Source organism: Corvus brachyrhynchos, unplaced genomic scaffold, assembly GCF_000691975.1.
Source record: "Corvus brachyrhynchos isolate BGI_N302 unplaced genomic scaffold, ASM69197v1 scaffold338, whole genome shotgun sequence".
Lineage (NCBI taxonomy): Eukaryota > Metazoa > Chordata > Aves > Passeriformes > Corvidae > Corvus > Corvus brachyrhynchos.
In genome coordinates this window covers 787,729-797,883 of record NW_008239334.1, presented here as the reverse complement: position 1 = coordinate 797,883, position 10,155 = coordinate 787,729, and the positions used below count along the sequence as shown (strand labels likewise).

At 54.7% G+C, this 10,155-nt stretch overlaps 3 protein-coding genes across 4 annotated transcripts in view; 1 reads left to right on the top strand and 2 right to left on the bottom strand.

The window, feature by feature from the left end:
* LOC103620381 (corticosteroid 11-beta-dehydrogenase isozyme 1) overlaps positions 1–3,534 on the bottom strand; it is a 4,814-nt gene extending 1,280 nt beyond the window's left edge. The window contains exons 1-6 of one of the 2 annotated variants that reach the window (XM_017741147.1): positions 3,368–3,534; positions 3,177–3,268; positions 2,445–2,575; positions 1,789–1,900; positions 999–1,184; positions 282–425 (exon numbers count right to left, since the gene is read on the bottom strand). In XM_017741147.1, the coding sequence (XP_017596636.1) occupies positions 282–425; positions 999–1,184; positions 1,789–1,900; positions 2,445–2,575; positions 3,177–3,268; positions 3,368–3,510 (808 nt within the window). In that variant the 5' untranslated portion in view covers positions 3,511–3,534. Of the gene's footprint in view, positions 1–264; positions 426–998; positions 1,185–1,788; positions 1,901–2,444; positions 2,576–3,176; positions 3,269–3,367 lie in introns of those variants that run through there. The other variant, XM_017741148.1, reaches the window with a different exon arrangement.
* A 1,756-nt stretch (positions 3,535–5,290) lies between these two features.
* Positions 5,291–10,155, top strand: part of LAMB3 (laminin subunit beta 3) — a 34,914-nt gene continuing 30,049 nt past the window's right edge. The window contains exon 1 of the mRNA XM_017741098.1: positions 5,291–5,626. The gene's annotated coding sequence lies outside the window, so the exon portion shown is untranslated. The remainder of the gene's footprint in view (positions 5,627–10,155) is intronic.
* G0S2 (G0/G1 switch 2) lies at positions 9,256–10,078 on the bottom strand. The gene has a single exon (XM_017741149.1). It carries the CDS (start codon positions 9,815–9,817, stop codon positions 9,512–9,514), a length of 306 nt encoding a protein of 101 aa, XP_017596638.1. The 5' UTR covers positions 9,818–10,078; the 3' UTR covers positions 9,256–9,511.

The window sequence follows — 10,155 nt, the reverse complement described above, 5'->3', positions numbered from 1 at the left end:
GGGCGAGGGGAGAGAGGGGACCCCCGGGGGCGCACCGGGGGATGAGGGGAGAGCGGGCCCCCGAGGGGGTGTTGGGCTGTGCCAGCCTGTAGGCAGCGCCCGGTTTTATGCGGCTTGGGGAAATAAGTGACTTTCGAGGCTGTTTTTTGGTGGCAGAGAGGTGCGATCCCCCAGAGGCACTGCGGCTGAGGCCCCGGCAGAGGGGTGGGGAGGGGCAGGAGGAGGAGCTGGGATGGGGATGCTCAGCCCCTGAGCAGGGGTAGGAATAGCACTGCTCTTACCGGTATCGATGAAGCCGAGGATGCAGAGCGTGATGGAAACATTAATGCTCTGAATGGCGAATTCCTGCCTCAGGGAGCTGAAAAATCCATCCAGGGCAAACTTAGTCGCAGAGTAGGGGACGGTAAAGGGAAACCCGACTTTACCTGGGCACAGAGCGAAGTTCTGTGTTAGCACAGGAGGCTGTTGTCCCTGAGCCTCTCTTTTGCCCTTCATCAGAGAAAGTATTTTACCCAAAGGGAGTTTACAGTCAGTCAAGTGTCATCCTGGCACCTGAACAGCAGCATTACAAATATTCTTGTTGGCTTCCAGCTCTCAAGGCCAAAGCCATGGCTCACATCTCTGCTCAGGTCACAGGCAGTCCACAGGAACCACAAAACCCTCAGTGGGGAGAGATGGAGCAAAGCTGAAACTCCTGTCCCTGGACACTGAGCTGCTCACCAGAACACTGGCCAACATAGCAGCTGTGAGGTTTTATTGCAGCGCTGGTCAAAAAGCAAAATGGGGTAATTGGATTGATCAGAAAACAAATTCCATCAAGAGAATCCCAAACTGATCTGGGTAAGGGTGTTGGGGCTGGTTTTGGTGGGGTTTCTGAGCGTTAGGCAGTTATGGCTCCTTTAGGATGCCTGGTGTCTCTGTGTGCTCCCTCTGACAATCAGCCCAGGTGCCTTTTGAGAGAGTCCCATGTCACCAGCCAGGTGACACTCCCCACTCACCTGCCATGGATGAAACTACCACAATGCTGCCCTCGCTCTCCTTCAGCATGGGCAGGGCTGACGTGGTCATGGCCACGTAGCTGAGGAAGTTGATTTCCAGGAGCTTTCGTACGTGCTCAACGTCCCCGTCAAAAAAGCCAAAGTAGGATGCACCGACGTGGTTAAGGATCAGCATGTCAAGGCCTCCTGCAAGCAGAAAAATGGGCATTAGTGCTGGGGGGAAGAGGGCTGCAACCAGCAAAACAACATTTTCTGGGAGCAGAATTAGTGTAATCCAAGGAAATCAGGTTTTTGGGTCAGCGCTGCGGCCTGTTATCTCCGGAGCGGGGATGCAGCCTGGATGGTGGATACCAGTAAATATTTTGTTGTGATATTTTTTTTTTAGTTCAAAACACAAATACCATGGCCCAAGGGAGATCACCCCTGAATTGTCTGTGGGCCGGGGAGGGAGAGGGAGTGCTCCACACGGAGCTGAACTGGTGCATTTCTGCAGCTGTGACCCCTGGCTGCAATGGCCAGGGCTGCCGGGTCCTTCAGGCCCTGGCACTGAGCTGATGAAATCCAGGGCTGGGAGACTGCAAGAGGATGTCAGGAGGCCACAGAGCTGAAATTGAGAGCGCAGTTCAGTTTGAGAGGCAGCAATGCAGGCAGAGGAGCAGGGCTGCGAAGGGCAGGATTAGGGGAGAATTTTTCCCGTCTCGCCCCATCTCTCCCGATTTTTTCTGCATGTGGCAAAAAGCAGGGCCGGGGGGGAGATGCCAGCACTGTGAGGAGCAGGTTGCAGACGTACCCAGCGAGGTCTGTGCCTCCCTCACCACGTGCTGGGCGAAGGCTGTGTCCTCCATGGTGCCGCTGACGAACCGCGCCGAGGCTGCTCCCAGCTCCAGGCACCGCTGCACCACCTGCACGACAGCGCGGGTCAGCAGCGCCTCTGCCTGCCCTGGGAGCCCGCCGTGCTCTCTAGAGTGGGTGTCTGAGCTCCCTGTGATGTGTCCACACCTTAAACCAGCGGTTTGGAGTTTTGGGAGTGTGTTTGGAGCCTTGTGAGCTTCAAAGGGAGTCTGGAAAATGATTCCTTGGGTGAGCGCGTTACCCGAGGCAGTCTGGCTCCTCTGTGCAGGCTGAGCTGCAGTTGCACGTGTGCAGGGGAGCAGGAGCCTGCCTAGCGCTGCAGTGGAATGAGGGTGTGTGGGATGTGTGTGCGTCAGTTCAGACACTGTAACGTGGAGTGCAGCGTGCTGTGTCTGCAGGAGGGGATTGCTGTGTGTGCAGGAGCTCCCAGAGCACAGGGGGGCTGTCACCGTGCCCGGCTGGGACCTGTGACTGTCACCATGCCTAGCTGGGGTCTGTGCCGTGGATGTTCCTGTGGCTGGGATGGGAGGTCACCTCCGTGTGTCTGTGTGAGCCCTGCCATGCCCACGTGAGAGTGCCCCGGTTGCCATTTACGTTCTGCAGCTTGGCCTCTGTGCGTGCCGTGATGAGGATGTGGGATCCCATCCGTGCCAGGTGGTAGGCGATCTGCTCCCCGATCCCGGTGCTGGCTCCCGTCACGATCACCCGCTTCCCTCGCAGCATCTCTGTGGACCGAGGCACAGCCATTTAAGTTATCCAAATGCTATTAGAAAAAAACGTAAAACTAAAAAAAAAAACCCCAAGTGCCGTTCAGAATCAGCAGTTAATTGGGAGGTAAACGAGCCCGCGAGCGCAAAGCATCCGGCTCCCATCTCATGGAAAAAGCTGCGGAGCCGCTGCAGCTCCCTGTGGAATGCAGTGACACAGGGACAGCCCTTGACTCTTCCAGCAGCTTTTTCCACAAGCCGGGGCACAATTTATCAACGCCCCAACTATTCTGTAATAAAAACAATCCACTGAGTGCATGCTCCAAACTTTAACACGCGCCACGTTTATTAACTCCTTTCCTACACCCAGGAAAATGGAGCGCTCGGTGCCCTGTCCCTCTCACCCCCTGCCTCACCTGCTGCTCCCTCAGGAGGTTTTTCTGCATAGTCCTTGCTCAGTTTGGTTTCAGATCTTTGTTAAAGCAACTTCCCAGTATCTGCCACCACACAGAGGCTCGGATGTGGCTTGGTCCGAGCTCTGTCCGGTTTCTATGCAAAACACCCAAATGTGGCTTTTCGTAGTTTTTTCCTTAAAGACAGATTCACTTTGGATACTTACCCGGTTTGAAAGTGTCCCTCGCAGAATAGAACCAGAAGGCCAAAACCAATCCCAGAAAGGGAATGAGAATCTTTTGCAACCGACCCATCCCACTGTGGAGCCAGGAAATAAAGCATGAGAGAGAAGGAAGGAACAAAAAACCCTCTGCAGAGCTGCTCCTGAGGGAAGCAGCAACGTGACCCTTTAAAAACCTGTTAGCAGAGGAGCTGCAGCTTCCAAAGCCCTGGAAAATCACGGGTGGGTGGATGGATAAGCCAAGCAAAAGCCTCTGGTTTGCTCCCCGCTGCTCGGCCTGGCCAGCAGGGCTGTTTGGGTTCTGCCTGGCTCTTTTCATATTTCCTGTCCTACGTTAGAATGCAGAATTTTGCACAACACCCTGGAAGAGGTGTGTCTTTGCTGAGCAGCATCAAGTTTCACTTGGAGAACATCAGAGGGAGCCCAGTGCAGGTGGTTAAACATTGTCCTTTATTCCTGCAGGCCCTGGACATGGCTGTGACCCGGCTCCGGCACTGGGGACACCCAGAGCCAGTCCCGTGCTCCCCAGGGCGTGGCTGCTCTGTGCCCCAAAGCAGCTCCTGCCACTGGGATGCTGGCAGCAGGGATTCAGCAGCACATTGCACCCCAAACAGCCCCAGAAATGCTCTGCTGAGGCAGGGCTGAGTTTTTCATCTCATTTTTATTCATCTGTGAGCAGATGAGGGAGCAGGGGCCGAGCTGAACCCATCTGTGGGGTGCAGCCACCTTGGCCCCAAGGGGCAGTCTGGGCACAGGGAGGTTTGCAGGGAAACTCTGGATGTGTTTTCTGCAGAGAAATCAGTGGCCTCGCTGCTGTGGTTTCTGCTGGGGGTTTTGCAAGAGCTTTGTTCTGACTTTTAAATGAGTATAACCTTGAGGAAACCCCACAGAACACCCTGTAGCTCCCTGAGCCTCAGCAGCAAATTCAATGCTGTGGATCTTATGCCATAGGGATAAACCATGTCCCAGCTTTGGACAGGGCTTTGTGGGGCTGGGATCTCCATCCCACAGTACCAGTGATGGGGATACGCTGTGGGAGCTCCTGGGACTGCCCTGCCAGAGCCTTGGCCTCCTCTGGTGGGACAAAAGCTGTGTTTGTGGGACAGGAGCCTCATCTGCAGGGCAGCAGCTGCTCCGGGGTCTGATTTCTGGGGGCACAGCACTCTGCCCAACAGACTCAGAACCAGACAGAATCGTTTAATGTTCTTTTCCCTTGTACTGCATCTTTAAAATGCAGGTGCTTTAGTTCAGTGGTGTGCCTGCTAGGGCAGTGTTGCTCTCTGGCCTTGCTGCTGCTTTATGGATGATTTTTTCTTTTTCTGCCTTTCTGCTCCAGTCTCGACTTTCCCTCTGATAAGAAGCACTCAGCCAGATAACACCAGTGCAGTCACTCTGCTTTTCCTGCCTCCCTTTGCTTTGAACTTGGGTTGTGATCATGGGGCAACCATTTCATTCCTTGGCTATGGAAAAGAGAAGAAAATGAAGTAATTAGCCAGATGTCAGATGTCTGCTGTGGCAGGGAGAGAGGCTCTTTTCAAGATATTTTAGTTTATTACTGGCATTAGTAAAGCAATAACCACCACCCTTTGTGCACCATCTGCAAGTGTGACGGGAAGGAATTGTGCTCTCTGCTCCCTGGTGGCACCAGGGGATGTGGGGATGGAGGCACCAGGGGGTCCCAGAGCCAACGCTGTGCCTGCCTTGCTGGTGGCAACGAGAATTGTGGGGTTGGGTTGGGGTTTTGCCAAGTAGCTGATAATAAAGGACCGAGAGATGGAATATTTTGGGCAAAACTGACCCCAGTTTTCCTGTAAAAGCAGTTTCAGTGCTGTTTGGTGTGCGGGAGGGGGCGTGGGGGGTGCGGGGCCAGGGCTGGGGTAGGAGCTGCCGGCTCTGGCCCCGCTGCGCTGCCCGCAGGGGTTGCTCCCATCCCTGCCAGGGTGCTGCTGCTCCTCACTCCCACTCGCGGCTTTTTCTGGCCTTGTTTTCCTCTGTGCAACTTAAGAACTTGTTTTTAACTTTTTCCTGGGGGCGGGGGGTGAGAGCGGCGGGGGGGGGCGGCAGGAAAGGGCTGACAGGGAAGGGTTTTGTGATCCCAGCTGGTCCAACCTCGGCAGCGGCAGAGCCCAGAGCTGTGCCCGGCCCTGGGCCGGTGCGAGGGAGCCCTGCTGCTCCTGCAGCACCTCACTGGGGTGATCCTGGATGGATTCCCCTGCTGCAGGTCCCTCCTGGGTCCCGTCTGTGGGAGCTGTGCTTTCCAAGGGGATGCTCCTGCGCTGCTGCCCGCTCTGCTCGGGGCTTTCTCCGCTCCGGAGCTCGCGGGGAGGAACCGAGTCCGGGAAGGAAACTTGTTCTGACAACAAACTGGGAGAGGGGAGCTTGGAGAGCCCCTGGAGGAGGGAGCACGTTCCAGGGCACGGCTGAGGCTCGGGCAGGTTTGTGCAGGCAGCTCAAAGACTCAAAAACACTTCGCAGGAATTTGGATACCGTTGTTTTCTTTTCCTTTTTTTGAGAGATATTTGGCTTTTTTCAAACCTTTATTAAATGTTGGTCAAATGCACAGGATTTCCCTTTTTCTTTTTTTCTTTCCCCTCTTGCTTTCCTTTATCTCATAGACATTAAAATATTATTTTTCCTACCCAGCTGTCCCAGTGCCCTTTCCCATGAACACAGCTCTAATTCCGTTCTTTACGGACAGGGCCATCATGATATAAAGGGCTGTCCTCAGCTCTGCTTTTCTGCTTGCACATCCTGCAGAACCCCATCGCTGTCACGGTTACACCACTGGAAAAATGCACTCCCAGTCCCATGGGAGATGAGAGGATTGTAGGATGGGTTTGGTTTGGTTTGACATCATATTTCTATGTGCTGCTGGTTCAGAGAAAATACTGTAATGTTTAAGTCATTTCCAAACCCTAAATTTGCATTTTTTTCCCTGTGTGACCAATTGGGAATTGCTGCCTTGCTATTTCATTGTTGGAACTGTGGCTGCTCTGAGCCTTGGCCGCTGTCCATGTTCCCAGTGCCCTTGGAGCTGCGTGGCTGAGGCTGATATGGTTATCTGCACCCCTAAATTTAGCCTGGCAGCTCCTGGAATATCCAGTGTCCACACTGCAAATAGCAAGTGAGGACTCTCTGAAGACATTCAGCTCCTGCCTTTGAAGTGTTGAGCTGTGAGGGGAGGGCTGCTGCTCTGAGTGGCCTTCAGCTCCATGGCATGAGGGGCGGGATGACAGCTTCAGGCTGAAACCAGATCTTTGAAGAGATGGGCACAGACAAAGACTGGCCAGATTTTGTGCCAGCTGCACTTTTTCTGAGGATTTAACATACCGGGAAAGTGTCCCGTTTACAGGTTGGAATAAACCCAATTCAGACAAGTCTGAGAACAACAGAAATCAACCTCATGCAAACCCAGCAACGTAACTCAGCCCTGGGGCAACGTGTGGCCCTCCCCAGGAGTTTGTCCCTCAGGACTTGGGTTTAACTCAGCCTGAAATGCTCTCTGCCTCTCCCCAGCAGCTCGCCCGAGGTGTCCTCCCTGGTCCTGTCTGTGTGCCTTATCCCATCTGGTCTCTCTCTGCTCTATCCCAGTGTTTATAGTTAAACTTTGTCTCTGCAATTCACCCGGGGGCTGTGGGAATGGCCCTGTGTGCTCCGGGGATGCTGTTTGCTGTGTCTGCGGCGTTGCTTTGCCCGGGCTGTGCTGCGGGTTGGTGCTGGGGTGCAGCTGTGGTGGGGGGAACAGGCTGGGCTGGAGGCTGCGCTGGGGTTTAGAGATGAGGAAGTTTTGCTGAAGCCTTTTACTCTGCTGTGTCAGGCCAGTTGGTCACTGGTCACCGCTGGAGTGGTGTCAAAGGGCTTACCAGGCCTCGTGCACACCGAATTTATTGTGTGGTTTAAATAAGACTTTATGCGGTCATTGTGGTGAAGTCAGTGATTAATACTCCTCTAATTCCCCCTGCTGAAGAGAGCCAGCCCTGTCTCAAGTCCCTGCAATCCCCTGGCGAAGTGGCAGCACGCAGGGCTGATGCTGTGCTGTGTGTCTGGTTCCCACCCAGAGCCTGCAGCACGTCGGGAGGCAGGGCAGGAGCTTGTCCTGTGCAGGGGGGTGGCCGGAGCAGGGCTGGGCTTTAGCTGTCTAATCCCGTTAGTGTCTTAGGAGCAGCTATTCTGACTGTTCACAACCCTCTTTGCTTTAAGCTCATCACCCCGGCACTGGAGCACTGGGAAGAGGAGGTGCGGGCAGCAGGGCAGGCAAAGCTGGGGTCCACGCCCAGGAGCGGGGGGAACCAGCCTGGGCGGGCTCACCTGGAGCCCCCCGGTCACCTGGGCACTCAGGAGCTCCCTCTCCTCCCTTTTCAAGCCCCCCTTTCCCACGGGGCAGGATGAGACCCCTGGAACTTGCAGAGGAGCTCTGATCTTGGGGACTGAGGGGTGATGAGCAGCTCCCAGCTGCCCCGGGCAGGGCTGTGGCTCTCACCTCGGTTTCATCTGTGGGAGTGCTGGGCTCTGCCTGGCGGTGATGCAGGACAAACCCGACCTGGGGACGCTTCCATCCCTGATACAGCCACAGGCGCCCCGCTCCCTGCTTTGTCTGTGCACCAAGCATGCCCCAGGGAATTCCAGCTCAGCCTTCCCTGTCCCTGAGGCCCTGCTGGAAATGTAAAACCTCTTTAAAAGCTGGAATTGATAGGGAGGGAGGAGGACAGTGGGCACTCCTCAGCTGATGGCTCCCTTCAGGCCTGAACTCTCGTGTTTTCCCATGAAACTTCCATTGGTACCAGTGAGGGGTTGGATTGTTCAGCCTTGCCAGAGTCCAAAGGGGTGGTTACAGAGTAAATGAAGTATTTCTCAAAGGCCATTTAAATTAAAATATACTTTTAGTTGAGGAAAAGGTACTTTAAATTTGATTGAAAGCTTGAGCAGGGTTTTTGTGCAGATACTGGGTAGGATTCTTTCTCCACCCTCTTTGTTTTGGTAACAGAAATAATTGTCAACAAAATGAATTGTGGGTATTATGAAAATGAAGTTGTGAATTTTATCTGTATTCTGACGTCTTCAGGTTCTGATCTTACCTTGTGCAGCTCTGGGAGTGCGTTGGGCACTGGGGTCTGGCAGGGGTTTTTCATTTCCCATGGTCCAGTGTTTGGCTCAATTGTTTTGCTTTTAGCTGGAGAGTGGCACATGGCTGGTGCATCTCCCAGTTTCTTTGCAAGGTGTGTATCCTGCTACTCCCCCTGCCCTGCTGGTGTGTCTTTGAGCAGATAAAGAGGATTTTCTGCCCTGGTCAGGACTGGCAGGGCCTGTTTCCCTGCCCTCCCCTCCCAAGTGTGGTCAGGATCACTCAGCTGTGGTTGCCTGGAGAATTTATTTGACTGACATGACACAGTCCCACATGCAACAGATTCTTGCTCAGCCCCAGAACAATTTTTAAATAGGTGAAAGTCCTCTAATGATTCTGGCAGCGCTCTGAGTAGAGCCTGAAGCTTGGAACAGTTTCCACACCCTCCAGCCTGACTGTGCCATCTCTGGGTTTTTCCATCTGTGACACCCTGTGACGCTGGAAGCCAATATTACTCTGCACAATTAGGTGTCTGTGATGGCTTTGAGAAAGATCCCAGGAAAGGTAGAAGGTTTTTGGTTTGAAGGTTTTTAGCTGTGCAGCAGCTGGAGCCTGTTGGAGGATTGCTGGGGCAAGAACTGGGTTTTTATTTATTTTAAACCAGTTCTGTGCACATGTGGCCAAGGCAGAGACACAAATCTGTGCCACTGAACCCAGATAACCCCTGAAGTACAACTCCAGCTCGGGGCATGTGGCACCCATTGCACAAATGCCACCTCCTCCCCAGCTGGCCCCTTCTGGGAAGGAGCAGCTGCCAGAGGAGAGGGACAGACAGAACAGACCCCGGAGCAGCCTCACTGGGCGTTACGGGGAGGGGGCAGCCCCCTCCTCCACTGTCCCCTGGACTGTGCCCCTCAAAAGGAGCCAGAGGCGTGAGCAAAACCTCCTTGCAAATCAACACGAGAAGGCTTTGAAAATAAATGCAGCGAGAGAGAGCACTGGTACCATATAAAATATTTATTGATCTTGCAAAATGGTGTAAAATGCGTCCGTAAGAAAAATAAGAAACCATGCTGTGCGTCGTGCACAGGTTCATACCAACAAAAGGTATTTTTTCCCACTGCTGCACAGCAGCAAATATAACCCTTCACTTCTGGCGAGTCTCACACGTGCAGTCTCCCTCAGCCGAGCCTTCTCTTCGTGCTGGAACCACCTGGGCGGGCGGGGCCGCGGAGTCTCTGCTGAGCGCTGAGCCGGCCTAGGACGCGTGGTGCCGGGTCACCAGGGCCCTGTGCAGCGCCGGCGGCTCCTTGCCCTTGTCCAGCACCAAACCCTCCCGTGCCGGCGGGACCCGCTGCTCCCGGGGCGCCGCCGGCTTGGCCTTCTCCTCCTCCTCTATCCTGCCCTCGGAGCTGAAGGGGCTGCACACGGTCTCCACCAGCCCGATGACCACCCCAAAGAACGCCAGCACGCTGCCCAGCATGTACAGCTTGATCATCTTCCTGTTGGGCTTCTGGCTGAGCATTTCTTTGGCGAAGGGGATCAGCTCGTGCATGGTTTCCATTTTAGCTTTGCAGCAGCAGGTTTAGATGTCAGTTCTGGAAGAGAAGAGAGAGGGACGTGAGTTAAATCCAGCTGCTGTGGTGGCAGAAGTCTCCGGGCTGCCCGAGCTCCCCGCAGACCCTCGGCTGTGCTTTAAATGGGGATCGGCGATTTTTGCTGAAGGTTTGCTTCAGGAAAACGCATCCACCCTGTCCCCGCGGTGCCCGGTACAGAGCAGACCCTCCCCAGCCCAGCCGGGCTGCGGTGAGAGGGGGACACAGCTGGTCCCACGCGTTTTGCACAGCGTCCCCCGGCCCATCGCGTCCCACCCCACTGCATCCCCACGGCCTCCCCATCCCC